The sequence below is a fragment of the Oryza sativa genome, chromosome 1 (assembly GCF_034140825.1).
Source record: "Oryza sativa Japonica Group chromosome 1, ASM3414082v1".
Classification (NCBI taxonomy): Eukaryota; Viridiplantae; Streptophyta; class Magnoliopsida; order Poales; family Poaceae; genus Oryza; species Oryza sativa.
The window spans coordinates 28,332,881-28,351,429 of record NC_089035.1 but is presented as its reverse complement, the minus strand read 5'-3'; the positions used below and the strand labels follow the sequence as shown (position 1 = coordinate 28,351,429).

General features: G+C 39.6%; 2 protein-coding genes and 1 non-coding gene across 4 annotated transcripts; all 3 read left to right on the top strand.

Annotated features, from left to right (window-relative positions):
• The first annotated feature begins 2,468 nt into the window (after positions 1–2,468).
• Positions 2,469–6,400, top strand: IRX9L (probable glucuronosyltransferase Os01g0675500). Of its 2 annotated transcripts, XR_010742512.1 has the most exons (5): positions 2,472–2,751; positions 3,121–4,290; positions 5,143–5,392; positions 5,560–5,706; positions 5,821–6,400. XR_010742512.1 is itself a non-coding variant. In NM_001397724.1 (4 exons), the coding sequence occupies exons 2-4, from the start codon at positions 3,371–3,373 to the stop codon at positions 5,989–5,991; spliced, it is 1,341 nt and encodes a 446-aa protein (NP_001384653.1). In that variant the 5' UTR covers positions 2,469–2,751; positions 3,121–3,370; the 3' UTR covers positions 5,992–6,400. The 2 variants fall into 2 exon arrangements, 1 of the variants encoding a protein (NP_001384653.1); NM_001397724.1 differs by lacking the exon at positions 5,560–5,706 and having other exon boundaries at positions 2,469–2,751.
• Positions 6,401–14,865: 8,465 nt separating this feature from the next.
• Positions 14,866–14,947, top strand: TRNAS-CGA (transfer RNA serine (anticodon CGA)). The gene has a single exon. It is a non-coding gene; the product is annotated as a tRNA-Ser (tRNA).
• Positions 14,948–16,231: 1,284 nt separating this feature from the next.
• On the top strand, positions 16,232–18,361 carry LOC4325511 (peroxiredoxin-2C-like). Its single transcript, NM_001397723.1, has 3 exons — positions 16,232–16,527; positions 17,532–17,611; positions 17,896–18,361. The coding sequence occupies exons 1-3, from the start codon at positions 16,373–16,375 to the stop codon at positions 18,147–18,149; spliced, it is 489 nt and encodes a 162-aa protein (NP_001384652.1). The 5' UTR covers positions 16,232–16,372; the 3' UTR covers positions 18,150–18,361.
• Positions 18,362–18,549: the final 188 nt, after the last annotated feature.

The following is an 18,549-nucleotide window of genomic DNA, read 5'->3' as shown; positions in this document are numbered from 1 at the left end:
CTGTTGTTTCTGCTTAGCAACATGCAAGTTGTGTGTGGTTCTTAAGAACCCATGGAACAAAATGTCCTAAATCAATGACCGATTATTGTACAGATCAAATTCTGCTCACACCATTTTTGGTGATTGAAGTTGAATCGAAGCGAAAGATTTATAATATCGGATAGTAGCTTGCTAGACAAACGAGGCTTCAAATGGGAACAGGAGAAGCTACACGGAGCATGAAAAAAAAAATGATAAATTCATCATGCGAGACAAGTCGCCGACCTCCGATCAGCGATCAGGATCAATTTGGTCCACGTGCGCAAAGGCACGAACCGTTCTCCGACACGTCTGCGGCACACGCAACCAGACATCGCCGAACTCCGACGACTGTTTGACTTGCGTATTATGTGCTCATGTTTACGTCACTGAGGAAAGGGACCCACCGCCAAGCGTACTAGTAGTACTACTCCCCGTTACCATAAAAAACCAAATTAATATTGGACAAGATATTTCCTAGCACTATAAATCTAGACACTAGAAAACGTCCCATCCAATTATAGATTGGTTTTTTATGGAACATATTTTCTATGGAACATATCTAGATTCTCTGTAAAACTTTGCATCTAATTCTACATTGGTATTTTATGGGACGGTGGGAGTACGTCCCTGGCTGGGCTCCTCCCGTACAGAGGATACCTCCTACGTGGCCGCCGCCGCCTCAGCCCCCTTACGCATCAGGCCCACGTGTCAGTGACCGCGGGCGCCTCGAGAGGATACGTACGAGCCGTACGATGCGCCAGGTGGACGGCTCGATGGGCGACACGTCGCGAGCCCGGCGGCGGGTGGCGCGTCGCTCGTGGGTTCGTGGCTCTCCGCCGCGAGGCCGCCTCCGGTTCAAAGCCTAGCCCTCTCTGATCTCCCTGTTTTTACGTCTCTTTTGCAGCTAGCACCCTGTGTTTCGAGGTAATTTGCTAAGGATTAAATAAAGACTTTAGAGGGAAGCTTTTCGGTTATTTCTTAGAAAGCACTTAAAGCAAACGTTTTCAGGTATGGAGAGAGGGACGCCGATTTGGATATCTTTAAGATTGCCGCACCAGATGCGTGTAGCACATGGCATGAATCAATGGTGGTTGTTGTGTATATATGTTTATTAGTAGTAGTGATCTTTATATATGCATCCTAACATAGAGGAGTTGTATATTACTATATTGGTATGTTCACATGGATGTATTGTAGAGTTCCTCCCGTTTTATCATGCACTACCTTGTTGGATATAATTGTAAATGAGTAGAACTGGGGATGGTCATATACAATTGGTACTTATGATTTGAGAGAGTAACAATACTTTTATATCAACAGGACAAACACTTGCAAATACATACATATATACTCCCTCCATTCTAAAAAAAGTGAGTACATCCCAAAACAATATGTAATAGGGGTGCTAAAATCAAATTTTGCTCGGTTATCCAGCATGTAATCGTTTAATTCATATGATACGAAAGACAACTTGCTCTAATAGCATGTATCCACACAATCATGTTAATTTGAAGAGTAGATCTATTGGTTTTTTTGTTGTTATGTAGTCCTCGTTCTCGATTCACTTTTTTTTTCCGAGGTTCACGATTCGCATTTCAGTTACACTTACCAGCTGCAAACTAAGTTGGGAGGTAATAAAAACATTATCAGATTTTAATATTAAATTAATAGGTTTCAAATATTGACAATGTTACTAGCTTGTGGTCCGTATGCTTCAAAATAATTCAAAAATAATACAGCTTGCTGAAGACAGCATTAATATGCCACCACAAGAATAATATACTCAATTTTAGTATATGACCAAACTAGTCAATAATTTTTATTTTCTACACTATAAAAATATAAAATTAGGAGGTTTGTAGCTAAGGATACATTTTTTGGTGGGAACCATAAGGCTATCAACTAGAGATAAAACCATAGAATTATTATATATTTTTTCAAACACTGAATCATTGATTTATATGAGAAGCCGCAAATAACTAGACACGAGAGAATACATTAAGCTTATACATCCCACTATTTGTCGATGTGATATTAAACAAAAGATCAATACAACTATATATGCTCTTCCCACATGCAAAAATTTTGGAGAATACAAACTTCAACAACCAAATTAAGTGTTGTTTTGCCAAAATCTTGACAATTATAAACGGAATCTTTGTCCATGTCATTTTAATGCTTTATGCACAAGTTAACTGTAGCAATATGTATCTACTCCCATCAAATCATTAGTATTTATTAATCCCCTAAAGAAAACCAATCAATCGGAACGACTACTATACTCTCCAAGTCTTTCCTTCCCTTTGTCATGCCGCATTGGGGCGAGACAGGCATTCACTTGGATTGGGGGGATAATCTCTGAAGAAAGGCCGGGCAATGATTACCACCCTAAAATGCCGAGAGATGAGGGATTTAAATGCAACCAGGGGCTCTCTCTCTCTCTCTCCCCCAACCCACCTTCCGACGGCGACCGGGCCGCCATATCCCTCCTACCGTTTGTTCCTCCTCCTCCTCTTCTTCTCCCCCCCTATCTCTCTCTCTCTCTCTCCCCTCCCTCCCCTCCTCGCTCACCAACTCCTCCTGTCCCGACTCGCGAGCGAATCCGCCGAGCAGCCCAAGAACAAGGGGGAAGGAGGAGGAGGAGGAGGAGGAGGGATGGGGGGGATTGCCTCGTGAAGTGATCCGACATACATATCCCTCCCAGCTTGGGGTTCGAATCCCAATCCCGAGGTATCCCTGCCTGCGTCCTCCTGTTTTAATTTTGTTTATTTTGGAGGAAAGATATTTTTTTTGTTTCTTTATTATCGGATTTTTGGCGGCGTTTCGTGGTGGGATGTTTTGCTCTGTCCTGTTTGGATCAAGAAGTGATCTCTCTAGTATTTTTTTTCTCTTTCCTCTAGACTTTTGTTTTGGGTACTGCTTGTGCTGCTGTTTCGAGATTGGTTCTGGGAATTCTGGAAGTATTTGGTCCTTTTGATCTGAGATTGTCCTTTTCTAGATTGGTTTGAGCTTAAAGCTATCTCCTTTGTTCCTGTCCTTCCTGTTTTAACTATAGATCTATGATCTCCATGTGTTAATATGTTAGAATTTGGGTTGCAGCGGGAAAAAAAGTCTGAAAGTTAACGCGTCCTTCGGCCGCGGATTCAGAATTCTGCGAATATAAGTACATTACGGTGGGCCGTGATACCAATTTGTACCGAGCAATTAATTGAAGGTTAGAGTTTGAGCTTATAGGAGATGAAGTGATTGGAGCTGAATCCTGTTGCTGAAAGCAGCGATTTCGTGTCAAAATTTGATGCCTTTGCTTGGTTCGAGAGCTGTACATGCTTGATACTGTTGCGATCCTGCAATGTCCCGAAGGAATGCCGGGGCAATGCAGCGGGAGGGGTCAGTCAAGGACTGGGAGGAATTTGACCCCTCGCCGTCTCCCAAGCTGGCGTACTCGCAGTCCTATGTTGCAATGAGGGGGCTTCTGACATCGGTGGCCTCGCTGGACCTTGTCCTGATGTCGAGCAGCCTCAAGTCTGCTTGGGCAGCTATATCATCCCACAAGCATGCCCGGTCCTTGGAGAGGTCAAGGTCCAAGGGAATGAGCTTGAAGAGGGCCATGCTGCAGTTATTAGTGTGCTTCATGGTTGGTATCTTCATTGGGTTCACGCCACCCTTTTCCGTGGATCTACCAGGAAAGATAGCTTCTGAAAATGGGAGGCTTCCATTTGATGGGGATGCCATTGACAGAAGACAAATGGTAGAGCGTCAAGGCACCAAGTTGGAGCCATTCGTAGCCGAGGCTGAATCTGAAGCAAGCAGCGAGCCACAGGTTGAAGAGGGCCCACCAGTTCCTGCAATGTTGGATGACGAGGCGGACTTTGTTGAAGCCTCGCCTATCGTACATTCTGTTAATGATTCTGGCATTGTTGTGAGGAAGCACCTGATAATTATTACAACAACCTCTGTTCGACCACACCAGGCATATTACTTAAATCGTTTGGCTCATGTATTAAAAGATGTCCCGCCTCCTCTTCTGTGGATAGTGGCAGAGTGGCCATATCAGTCCCGCGAAACTGCAGAAATACTGAGGTCTTCTGGGATCATGTACAGACATCTTATCTGCAATCGGAATACTACAAATATAAGGAAGATTGTTGTCTGCCAAAAGAATAATGCAATTTTTCACATTAAGAAGCACCGTCTAGATGGTATAGTGCATTTCGCTGATGAAGAGAGAGCATACTCAGCTGACCTGTTTGAAGAAATGCGGAAAATAAGGTGACAACCCTTTGCTAACACTTTCTTTTCTGCACCGGCATGTACTATGACCTTGTTTTTCATAAATTCCTGACAGAACCTAATAGTATAAATACTTTACCATTCCACCTTTAGGCATTAAGATTGTAGAAATTATTGTTTGTCTGGTTTTGCTGGGTCTCCTATTATTCATTTCATGTCAATGCTGTAAAATCTTTAACTACTTGCTGCATACGAAAACCAGGTGTCTATGATTGCTAGTTTCTACTGATTATTTTTAGTTGTCAAATCTATTGGTAAAGAGTAATTGTTTAAGTGCTAGTTAACTTTCCTCAGATATTCTCTAATCTCTAGTAGCTAAATATGCAAATTATTGGTTGGATGGTGATATGCATTTTTTTTTGTGGTGGAGTTTGGCGCGGACGCACTTTCTTGTTTTTTCCCTATCATTCTGCTTTTGTCATTCTTCCTTTCCTGTACTTTTAAGTTTATTCTCGATATGCTCTGATGTTCCCTATATCTAAATGATGGTGCCCCAAAACATGGATTATTCTCAGCAATATAATATAGTGTGACACAGAGCTTTCTTATTTGCTTTCTCCACTATATAAAAGTTTGGTTGATGATCTCACTTCATTTTCTCTAAAGATATCTTAGTACCTTGTGTTTCAGTCATTTAAATTAAGTGCTTTCTGATGCAGAGATAAAAATTTGTTAGAGCCTTCTAGCCCAATAAATGAAATTTATGATGACTGCTACAACCACTGCAGTTGGATAAATCAATTCAGCTCAATAATTATGGCTTGATAGTCCCCACACAAAGATGGAATTGGCAGTTAACAGTTCCTAATGCTTTTGTCCTATGTTCTGCAGGCGTTTTGGTACATGGCCAGTAGCAATACATGTTGGGACAAAGTACAGAGTGGTTCTAGAAGGCCCCGTTTGTAAGGGTAATCAAGTCACTGGATGGCATACAAATCAGAGAAGGGGTGTATCACGTCGATTTCCAATTGGTTTCTCTGGATTTGCTTTTAACAGCACTATACTTTGGGATCCTCAGAGATGGAACAGCCCCACTTTAGAGTCTATTATAGTCCATTCAGGTGGCAGAGGTGGCTTGCAGGTGAGTTTTTTTAGTATTTATGTGTTCAAGCAGTTGAAAATACGTTTTCAATAAGCTGTGGAGCTTCTGTTGTCTGATATAAACTGAAACCGACTTCCTAATTTCTGCTTTACAAAGTTTTTTATCAGAATGTCTATCAAACTGTATTATTATGATTGTTATCCTAGTTAAACACGCCCTTTCAAGATCTGGTAAGCTCGGTTAACTTATTACACAATTATTGAGGTGAGGCAAATGCAACCACTGTGGTACCAGTTAGATCAAGTACATAAGACAAAGTGCTGTGAAGAACTAGTAACACATGGCAATTCCTTGTAAGTTTAGATACAACCATGAAATAGAAGCTAATATATAGTAGATAGGAAGTATCTCTTACTAGAAGCAACTCAAGAAGGTAGCAATCATACTGAAACATCTTGGTATTACAGGAGTCAAGATTTATCGAGAAGCTTGTTGAGGACGAGAGTCAAATGGAAGGCCTTGGGGATAATTGCACTCGTGTTATGGTCTGGAATTTCGAACTGGAACCTCCTCAAGTCAACTACCCAATTGGCTGGCTGCTGCAGAGGAATCTGGATGCTGTTGTGCCAATAACATAACTGTCCTGCTGCTCCTCTTTTTGTTTGCCATCCTAGTGTGAATGATGCCTTCCTGAACTTGGTAGCGTCCAGGATCATGAGAAGCTGCTCTGCCAAGATCTGGTCCAAATAATGTCATACTAGTAACAGTTGAAAAGTGAGAAGCCTGACAAAAGAAAGTTTTTCTCTCTGTTGCATTCTTTTCTATATGTTCATTTTTTCCCCATATTCATCCAGCTAGATATAGCCATGTACATTTCATTTTTTTTCTCGTTTCTGTCCGTTATATACATACATATCACCTCACAGATGTGAATGTTCCCCTCCATTGGAACTGTTGAAGAGCAAAGCAGATACTCTCTTTGATATACATGAACAAAGGTTAAATCAAAACCATAGATTGTACACACAATGGTGTGCTTGGTCCTAACTCGCAAGTTCCTTTTCAATATTTCATTCTCCTCAGCTGCGTTGCACCTTGCTCTGTTCTGATCTCTGAATTCCTGTCAATGCAAATATCGTGTTGCGTGCTAATGTATCATGTATTCACTGAGAATGTTCGTGGCTTGGCTTCCTATACCAGCTGTAGTACCGAAATTTCCCTATGTAAAGCCTCCTTTGGAACGGAGAAATTCGTGGTAATTTTAAGGGATTTGAACTAAAATCCTACTAGTATAAAATTAATGCATTGCAAGGTATGGTCAGAGCTCAGCATTTTCGGAAAGCAAGCAAGCTCACCTGACGTGGAAAGGCTAACGGGCGATCGATTGCTGTCGGCGATCGTTTTTTTTTTCTTTTTCTCTTTTAGTAAGTTTATACACATAAAGTTTACACATCTAAAGTTTATCCATCTAAAATTTGTAAAGCGAATGTTTATAAGTTAAAAGTTTATATACCCGATTCAAATTCAAATTCGAATTCAAATATTTTATATTTTCCTCTTTTAGTAAGTTTATACACCTAAAATTTATACACCTAAAGTTTACACATCTAAAGTTTATCCATTTAAAGTTTTTACAACGAATGTTTATAAGTCAAAAGTTTATGTACCCGATTCAAATTCAAATTCGAATTCAAATATTTGATATTTTCCTATTTTAGTAAGTTTATACACCTAAAGTTTACACATATAAAGTTTATCCACCTAAAGTTTGTAAAGCGAATGTTTATAAGTCAAAAGTTTATATACCCGATTCAAATTCAAATTCGAATTCAAATATTTTATATTTTTCTATTTTAGTAAGTTTATACACCTAAAGTTTACCCATCTAAAGTTTATCCACCTAAAGTTTGTACACCGAATGTTTATAAGTTAAAAGTTTATGTATCCAATTCAAATTCAAATTCGGATTCAAATATTTTATATATAAAATATTTCTATACACAAAGTTTATGCATGCAAAGTTTACGGTATAAAGTCTATGCACATGAATGAGAGTATTAGATTTTTTTCCTAATTTTCTTTTACTATTTTTTTTAAATTTATGATGTAATAAAAAAGTAAAAAAGAGAGATGAAAGATAAGTATTAGGAGGGAGGGATGGGTGATCGCTAGGAGGAGAGGGAAGCGATCACCCGCCCACTAGCAACCTCCTTTAAAAACCATATAAATAGTTACCAATTTTTTTTAATAAATTGATAATATTCATATAATATACATATACCGCTCTACAAAATATTAAGTTCCAACTCAAACTTATACACCATATAAAATAGTTACCATTTTTTTTAAAAAAATGATAATATTCATATAATACATATACCACTCTACGAAATACTAGGTTCAAACTCAACTTATACATTGAGATATAAAAACACAAATTCAGATACAATATTTTTTTACGGGAATTCAGATACTATACAGAATGGCCATTTGTGCTTGGGCCCAGGAGTAATCTGAACCAAACGGGCCAACTCCAACGATACGAGTGGGCCCTTTCCTTCTTTCAACCCACGGAAACCGGAACCCCACCATCTGGCCATCTCCAACTCCAATCAGGCGTCCAAATGCAAAAATCCGTTACCAAAATTATGGAAAGCCTCCTTCCCCACGCCGGCTCATTCTAACAGGCTGCGTTACCCACTCACCAGTCGGTATGCCGTATGCCAATCGGGCTGCGCCCTGACTGCTTACGACGATACTATGACAAAATAAAAGCGAAAATGATTATCCAGTCGGTTGCGTTGCATTCCATTCCGTGTCGGACACGATGAGTTTGCCCTGCGTTCGCAGCGATCGCCCTGGACTCCGATCAGGTCTCGAGGCGCATACGCATTCGCGCCTATAAATCCAGGGCATATGCGCCATCCAAACCCCCTTCCATATTGAGTTCCCGAGGGAGAATTCGATCGAAGAATACGAGCAAATTAAAATCGATCGCGATACTTCGGTGTTGACGAAACAGCGTGATCTCTCTGCCCCGCAATATGCCGCCGGCTGCTGCGGGCTACTCCGCCGGCATGAAGCGGCCTCTCGCCGCGGTGGCGCCGTCGTGCGACGTCGACGGGCGCAATGCCGCTGCCGCTGCCGCTGCGAAACGGCGGGAACGACGACGGGAGGCCAAGCGGGCGCGCGCGGCGGCGGCTGCGGCGACGGGCGCTCTGGTCCCGTACGTGGCGCCCATCGACGCCCGGCCCATACGCGCCGTCCCGCTCGCCGCCGCCGCGGCCGCGCGGAGGAAGGAGGCCGACGACCAGGCGGCGGCGGCGCCGTCCGCGGAGCCGGCGTGGATCCGCAAGATACTGCTCGAGCGGCTGGGGATGACGTACGACCAGCCGGTGGTGTTCATCGCGAGGAAGACGGTGACCAGGACCGACCTCGACCCGCACCAGAACCGGTTCCGCCTCCCGATCTTCGGCGTGGAGCGCCGCCTCCTCCCGATGCTCACCGTCGACGAGGCCAAGGAGGCCAACCTGGTGGAGAACGACGAGGAGAAGGGGGTTCCTCGCCCGAGGCCGAGGCCCAAGAAGAAGCGACGCACGGAGAAAGGCAGCGTCGTCATCGCCGCCACCGCCGCCGCCGACGGGGAGCTGCAGAAGCCGCAGGGAACGACGCCGGAGACGAACGTGGAGGGAGAGGATCAGGCTCCTCCTCGCCCAAAGCCGGTGCCGAAGAAGAAGAAGCGACGAACGGAGAAAGGCAGCGTCGACGTCGCCGACGGTGAGCAGCAGCAGCAGCAGAAGGGGAGGGAGAAGGAGCCGAGGAAGAAGGCGCAGGGGAAGGACCACGGCGGGGTGCCGGTGACGGTGCTGCACCTGAGCGGCGCCATGAAGGAGCTGCGGCTGGTGCTCTGGGACAGCAGCCATGGCACCATCATCAAGGGGACCGGCTACATGGACTTCATCGCCGGAACCGGCCTGAGGGAGCACGACGCCGTGCAGATCTGGGCCTTCAAGCGCCGCGGGTTCCGCCTCTTCGGCGCCACCGTGCCGGAGAGCCGCTTCTACCTGGTGATCGTCGGCGGTTCGTGGCGCCCGCTGGAAGCTCCACCGCCGCAGTGCATGCTCCCGCCATCTCACGCGCCTGTGGAAGTATGTGCTTAGGCAGGATGGGTATAGACTGAATAGAGTAGTGAGATATTTTACAGTGCTGGCACCTCCCAATGTACTGTACATCCCATCTCTAACTCATCTCTCGAGACTACGAGTATGTAATTTTTTTTAAGGATAATAAATTGAGATTTACAAATAAACTTTAATAAATGTGTATTTCTTATCCTATATGGGTTATTTTTCTTCTTAGTTTGGTGTTCTTAATTTTATTTGAACTTCGCTCGTTTTAGAGTGCTACATCTATCTATCTATCTATCTATCTATCTATCTATCTATCTATCTATCTATCTATTATATAGTAAAAGTCCATTAAACTTCCTACAAACGCTCCTAAGCCGTCACGTAGCAATTCTATAAACACTCCTAAGTCGCCATGTGGCGTTTTAATATATTAGAAACATCTGGCCCTTAATTTTCATTTAAATTGGTGGGTCCATAATTTTACACCATTAGATTAGATTAAAAATAGACCCTCATACGTATGCCTCCCTCACCGCCTGCAAGTACGTACATATGAGTAAGAACGTAACATACCCCACTTTTTTCCTTTTTTATTCCCCTTCTTTTATTATTTTGCTTTACCTAATATACCTCCATAATATTATTGGCGTTTGAACATATGTTTATTTACTAAAGAAATATGTAATTATCATTTATTTTGTTATACTTTTCCATTAAATTTCCTACAAACGCTCTCACGTCACCATGTGTCACTCTACAAACGCTTCTACGTTGCTAAGTAGCGCTATAATAAATTAAATAAAATAATATAAATTCTTAGTTAAAATAAAACATTTAATTCTCGATTTTCACTTAAAGCTAAGAGACCATTATTTTAGACAATTAAATTATTATATCTATAAAAAATAATCTCTCCCTCCTAATATCCCGTTCAAATTATTAAATCTATAAAAAATAATCTCTCGCTCCCAATATCCTATTCACATAGCCTAGTGGTTACAAGAGCTTCAGTAGCACCTGAGGTCCTGGGTTCGACTCCCCGTGGGAGCGAATTTTCCAGGATTTAACGGCGTTGTGCTTTTAGTGGTAGGCGACGTACCCGTCGACAGCGAGACGCCTACGGTGACTTCATCAATCTCTCCAGGATTTGCCGGCCCAGTCTTCGAAGATGCTCATAGGAGTAGGGTTTGCGTGCGTGCGTTCATAGGGGTGAGTGCGCGTGCGTTGTGAGTGTCTGTGTTGTACTGTGTAATTCTCAAAAAAAAAAAATCCTATTCACATACAAGAGAAAATCGTTGCGTACAATTCATCTGGTTAAAAAAAAATCCTATTCACATACAAGAGAAAATCGTTGCGTACAATTCATCCGGGAAAAAAAAAATCCTATTCACATACAAGAGAAAATCGTTGCGTACAATTCATCCGGGAAAAAAAGGCAAAAGCTATACGTATGTACGAACGAAATAAAAACCAAAGATATTGATAACTATGATTGAAAAAAAATCACTGCCAAGATTAATTATAAAAGCACCAGCCCAAACGATCAGCCAAGATAATCACCATCAGCTCACGGCACAAGCACGTATATGCATTATCTGCTCTTCTTATTTTTAGGTTGTTGAGATATCTACAGCATAATAAAATCTAAACAACATTTGATTTATATCTTCGATTGAATGTAGACTTTCATGGTTATCACGGTCAGTGTCATCTTCGTGGAGGGCTCCATGCATGTATTAACTTTTGGTCAGTTTAGTTCTTTATATTCTTGACAATTAAATCAATAATTTAAATCTATATATTGATGTTTTATTATCAAATTATAAAATAGTGTGAGCCATATATATATGCCTTCACCCTTTGCATTTTCTATGATATAGAGATAAAATATATTACTCTACGAACTTTAAATTAGGTCAGTGTCATCTTCGTGGAGGGCTCCATGCATGTTTTAACTTTTGAAAACTATAAGTTGGTTTTATGATCAATTTAGTTCTTTATATTCTTGACAATTAAATCAATAATTTAAATCTATATATTGATGTTTTATTATAAATTAAAAAATAGTGTGAGCCATACCATCACCCTTTGCATTTTCTATGATATAGAGCTAAAATATATTACTCTACAAACTTTAAATTAGTAAACCCGTTATTTTATACCATTAAATTAGGTCTACTGAAAAAACAATCCACCCCCCCCCCAAAAAAAAACCAAAATCTCCCATGTAAGAAAAAGCAAAGTAACACATATACACATGTAAAAATATAAATATATAGCTAAAAATATACATACACACTATGATCAGAGAAAATCAATGGTCTCTAAACTATGATTTTCCATGATATAAAAAATATTACCCAACCAACATACGCAGTTAAACTAGATCAAAGATGTAATATGAATTCAATGGTCTGTAAGTGTTCATCTATTAAATATATATATCAATTTTAATAATTCTGATGTATTCCTTTAATTAAATGAACTATTATTGACCTATAGTAGTTAGTGCTAACTGATAAATACATAATGGCACATAATAATTAATATCATAATAATTTTTCAAATAATTATGGTGTACAATATCACCTGACAAATAATTTGAATCTACATATGTAAAAATGAAAAATGAAAACAACAGAATTTAGTTATATTTTTTTCAAGTAGATCTTATCTAATTTTAATATGTGAGATATTACGATTCTCAAATATTTTTTTTGAATTTTTCAGAACTATTTGATTGGTATTTGAAAAGTGAGAAGCACACATGATACATAGACATGATAAACTTTATTAAAAATACTTCTAGCGAGTGATATGGCTATACTACAACCCCTTAATCCATCATGAGAACTATGGTCATATATGTAGGTTTTTTGTTTGTCATATAGTTTTGGCAACAAATAAACAATCAAGTAACACCCATAATATATATTTTTTATACTTGAGGAATTCCGATGTGTCGGGCATAGTTGATGGATGTATGTCATATACTCTACTAACATGATAACCTCACTCACTTTCAAATAAGAATATTGTATATGTATTATTGAAATTTGAGTAATATTGATTTACACTATAAACAAATTGTGTCTACTATATACCACAAAACAACTCAATCTTTAAAAAGGATTATTGTAATCACCTCCGTCTTCTCTTTTTCCATTCTCAAAAGGGTGCCAAGCATAGATAATAAAGCTTGCTATACTACCATGATATAGCAAAGGCATACATTTGGATGAGTTAAGCCACCATGGGTACTTAATTAACGATGCAATCCTTTATGAGGGTACTAATAGTGAATTAGCCGTTAAAACTGTTATCCACGATGGTCTTGATGGGCACGATTATGTCGATATGTGACCCATGTTTCAAGGTATCGAGAAAGAAAGCCTTGGTAGTTATGTTCGGCTTCATCCGTTAGATGGGCATTCATATCAAATTTTAACATTATTATCCTATTAACTCATAGAAGCGATATTGTTATAATATATTTTTTTGATAAAATATTATTGGAATATTTATACATAGATTTAGAAATAAGTCAGATCGACATGAACAGTTAGGTTAGTAGTGGAGATAATTTTTTTAGTCGATTAACGATGTATTGTTCTTATTTTGATGTTACAAATACAGTTTCATCTATTAAATAGGTGGTGTTTGGATCCAGGGACTTAACTTTAGTCTCTGTATTTAGACACTAATTTAGAGTATTAAATATAGACTAATTACAAAACTAATTACATAAATGAAAGTTAATTTACGAGACAATTTTTTTAAGCCTAATTTAATCCATAATTAAAAAATGTTTACTGTAGCATCACATAGGCTAATCATGGATTAATTAGGCTCAATAGATTCGTCTCGCAAATTAGTCCAAGATTATGGATGAGTTTTATTAATAGTCTAAGTTTAATATTTATAATTAGTGTTCAAACATCCGATGTGATAGGGACTTAAAAGTTTTAGTTCCATCTAAACAGGGTCATAATCACTTTGGTTTCAAAAGAACGATAATAAGTCTCCATAATAAAATAAAATAATAATAATAAGTAGTGGCGATATTAGGCAAATTTATATATAACTGGGACACAGTGATTTTTGTTTGAATCTAGGAAACGCTTTTGACATAAACAATAAACAAAATGATCTGCGCGGGCTTCTTTCCTAGTTGTAATAATTGAAGCTCTTTTAAGCAAAGGTCGGAATGTTCTATTCCATTATCTAGAAAATATACTCTCTCTTTTTTTTTGACAATTACCCTGCGCATTTTATTTGTTGTGCTTTTCTAGACATATATAGATCCATAGATGCGCGGGCTTCTTTCCTAGTTGTAATAATTGAAGCTCTTTTAAGCAAAGGTCGGAATGTTCTATTCCATTATCTAGAAAATATACTCTCTTTTTTTTTTTGATAATTACCCTGCGCATTTTATTTGTTGTGCTTTTCTAGACATATATATAGATCCATATCGTTGGATTGCATCCGATCAACGGATGTCATCATTCCCAAGCACCTTAGCATGTCTCGTAGAATAGTATAGTACTTCTTCAGCCGTTTGTAGATTTACTACAGAGCAAGGATTGTTTAATATTACCACATTTATTAATTGAATTGTTGCTAGCAGCAAGTGATCTCTTTCTTTTGGTTTTGTCCAAGATTACATGTATTTTTTAGTCTTTTTGCAACATAATCGGGTTTTTCTCAATTACATAGAAGATGTGCAACTTCTATAAGCTCAACTAATATTCACACATTCGGAAAAACTTCACCGTTTTTTAATAACCATACAAAATTACCATTGTCTTCCGTTACGTACACACGTGACGTTTTACGTACTACGCGTTCTCTAAACAATACATTTTTTACTAATAATTTATAATGCTACTACGATCTGTTCTTCCTCCCATGCATGACTCTAATTCTTTTTTGTGTTTCTCATATGTGTATACCAACTACAATTTTTTTAAAAAAAATTCTTATATTTTTAATTCGTGTAGAAACTCGATGGACATGACATTATATACCTACCTTCCCATTCCTGGGTTTTCTTATTAATCTTTTTTTCAAAGGGGTCTTTTTTTTTCCTTTTGAAAATTGGGCTTGAAACTGATTAAAACGACATTTTCCATGAATAGAGGGTTAGATTTTGAATGTCACGCACCGTCCCCGAAAAGCTAGGGTTATATGCTTCACAAAATACAGCCGTATTGCATTCTCATTTGTACTTCATATTTTTACGGCCAATAGAAGCATACAAACAGGACAGCAACGCAGATGATGTGGCCAAGGCACGTAATGTTAGCTAGTAGGCGTTGGAAAATTGTTTGATACTAAGTAGTAGAGTATAAATAAATTGTCACCTCCATCCACTATCAAGTAGTCGATATGTCCGAGTGGTTAAGGAGACAGACTCGAAATCTGTTGGGCTTTGCCTGCGCAGGTTCGAATCCTGCTGTCGACGTACTTTTTTCTTTCAAGTAAAACAGCACCAGACGGCTTATTAGAAATAAAAATAAATTTGTATATAAAACTTTTTATATTTATATATGTGTTCTTTGTGACTTAAAAGCCAATGCTGAAAAAAAAAGTAGGTTAAAAAATTAAATTTAAAAATTTAAAATTTGGTTTTTTCTTTGGCTTATTAGGCCATCCGATGGGAGCCTAATTTCCTCTAGCCCCACTGCGGTGTTTTCATTTCTTGTCAGGTAAAACAGCACCAGTACAAAGTTTAATTTCCTCTAGCCCCACTGCGGTGTTTTCATTTTCTTGTCAGGTAAAACAGCATCAGTACAAGTTTAATTTCCTCGAGCCCCACTGCGGCACGATCATTCCTTGCACGAACACGTATGATCCACCAAGTCCGCGATCCGTTGAAAACTTGAAACGGCCTCACGGGCAGTGTCAACAAGAGCGAACGTACCAGGTTTTGGTAAATGATTCTTCTTCTTCTCATATTCAGTTCTGGTGCGCATATCCTGTACAAATCCGGGAATCGCGTACTCTCACAATTTATTTTCTACTAATAATAAGAAACTCCAGTATACCCGCTGAACTTCACGATCCGTTCAATCTACCGAGATCAGTGTAAGGTGGTGTTTGGATCAAGTGACTCTTATATCGGATGAATTTGAAGTATTAAACATAGACTACTTAGGCTGCGTTCGCCACCGTGAGATTGGGAGATAGTTTGTTCCGTTTTCCGCGCGCACGCTTCCCAAACTATTAAATGGTGCGTTTTTTAAAAAAATTCTATAGGAAAGTTGCTTTAAAAAAATCATATTAGTCCATTTTTAAAATTTAAAATAGTTAATACTCAATTAATCATGCGCTAATGGCTCACCTCGTTTTGCGTATCTTCCCAGTCTTCTCTATCTCCCCTTTCTCAAACTCAGCCTTATAAAACTAATTACATAAATAAAAGCTAATTCACGTAACAAATTTTTTAAGCCCACTTAATCTATAATTAGCGTATGTTTACTGTAGCATCATATAGGCTAATCATCGATTAATTAGGTTTTATAGATTCGTCTAGCGAATTAGTTTAGGATTATAGAATGAGCTTTATTAATAATCTATATTTAATATTTATAATTAGTGTCCAAACCTTGATAGGGACTTGAAAGTCTACACAGTAGTACAGTACCACTCGTATATCCGCCCAAATTTTTGGGTTCACACTCGGCGGCACACTCGAAGCTCCCAACAACCAACCAAACCCCAAAGCATATCACAATCAGTGGGGAGGGAAGGGCCCCTTATTTATTCGCATTCCTCTCCTCATCATCACTCATCTCCCTTCCCTGTCGATTACCTTCTCTCCTTCCTCTGTTCCTCCTCTCCTCCACACATCCAGGCAGGCAACACAAGAATCATCCGGGAGAGCGACATGGCCCCGGTTGCCGTGGGCGACACCCTCCCCGACGGCCAGCTGGGGTGGTTCGACGGGGAGGACAAGCTGCAGCAGGTCTCCGTCCACGGCCTCGCCGCCGGCAAGAAGGTCGTCCTCTTCGGCGTCCCCGGTGCCTTCACCCCGACCTGCAGGTCTCTTCCTCCTTTTTTCGATTTCCTCTCCCCCCTCTTTCTTGGAGACGTTATATTTCCCTGAAAAAAAAATTCCTTAAAAAATGGGACTTCTTTTTATCAGATCGAGAAATTTTACTGCAAAACTGAAATGTGTACTAGCTGATGTCCGGACCAAATCCAAGATTACTGCTTTATTATACAGATACTCACAATTTATGGGATTGATTTGACGAGCTCTGAAGTCACTCCCACTTCCTTGGGTGTCAGAGTTAGGGTTAAAAATCTTGATGTGGGTTTATATATTGCTAGTTGCATGACTAAAAAGTAGACTTCGATCCACTGTTCTGGTTTACTCCATGTGTTGTTCCCCAGCTTCTGAGCACGCGAGAGAAAATGTTATAATTTTTGGGCATCTATGCTAGAAGCAGTTAAGCCAAGATGGGTGGCAGGATATAAAAGGGAGATTTTGGCTATAGTTACTCCGTGGAGATTCGCTCAGAATTTCGTAAGCTGATAGCCTTTTCTTGTTGATTAATCTCCCACAGAAAATCTGTAAACCTGGATGCAGCTAACTGAACTAAAACAAACATTTCGAATAGAAAAAATGGAGACACGAGTCACATGACTGACAAATACAGAGTACACATTTTATCGAGAGCAAAGTGCTCATATCCAAGTGCTCCTAACTGGCTAACTTTTGTCTTCATTCTTTAGATTAGACTGATGCTGTTGGTTTTTACTTGTACTATTTGGTTTCGATAAATTTGTGAGCTTGAAATGTTTTATCCTTCCCTTTGCCATCATCCTCTGTTGGCACTTGGCACCGCAGTTTTAATATATCTAGCTGCCAATTATCTCATTTTGCTGTCCCTTTTATAAGAACCCGCTGTTCTATTTTGCCATCACAGAGGTTTAAGTTGTCATATTACTTTGTTACTCGCCCTGTTATTGTCTTCTTTTCACTTCTGAAAACCTGATGAACTGACATAATGTCTTTTATTATTATTTTTCGATGGCTATAGCAATCAGCATGTGCCAGGATTCATAAATCAGGCTGAGCAGCTCAAAGCCAAGGGTGTAGACGACATCTTGCTTGTCAGTGGTATGTTTCTGTCATTTGTTTCTCCATGTTCATATTCCCAAATTTAGCTTTTGTCAGAAATCTTCAGTCAATTATTTGAACTAAACATGGAAGGACAAAGGAAAATTTTATTCTATTTCAGATATTGTGATTTTCCCGTGTTCTCGGTAAAGTTGTGTAGGGTAGATATACTGACTGGTGTACAAAGTAGAAACACTATCCACTTTCTGACTGTATATAGTACCGAATCAAGGCAGCTGTGGCAGAATATGACTTATCTGTGGATCTATGATATAATTTTGCAGTTAACGACCCCTTTGTCATGAAGGCGTGGGCAAAGTCATACCCTGAGAATAAGCATGTGAAATTCCTTGCCGATGGTTTGGGAACATACACCAAGGCACTTGGTCTTGAGCTTGACCTTTCGGAGAAAGGGCTTGGTATTCGTTCGAGACGGTTTGCTCTCCTTGCTGACAACCTCAAGGTTACTGTTGCAAACATTGAGGAAGGTGGCCAATTCACAATCTCTGGTGCTGAGGAGATCCTCAAGGCACTGTAAGAGCTTCAGCTCTTAGGAACGGCAGCGATCACTTGGACCTATCGTGTCAATCTTGTTTAAATTTGTCTGCAAAATACTTGTGCGAATAAAATTGTCGATGAGCTGCCTAGTTGTGAGGACTTTATGATAATGTTTGAATCTGTATCCACTGTTGAATCAAGTAGTAATGTTCAGTGCTCATGTTAAGTTATAATCTTCAGTTTATATCTCCAGAAAAAGGTTTGATCTTTCCGTTGACACTTAGACAGTGACTTCTAGAGTAAACTGGATTATTGGTCAAGAAGAGAGAATTTTATGGTAGAAACTGATCGGATCGCAACAGCAATGCCCGTTCTCTGAACAGGCATATACTGCCTCTGCACAGCTTAATACTCTTTTAATAGATGACGCTGTTGACTTT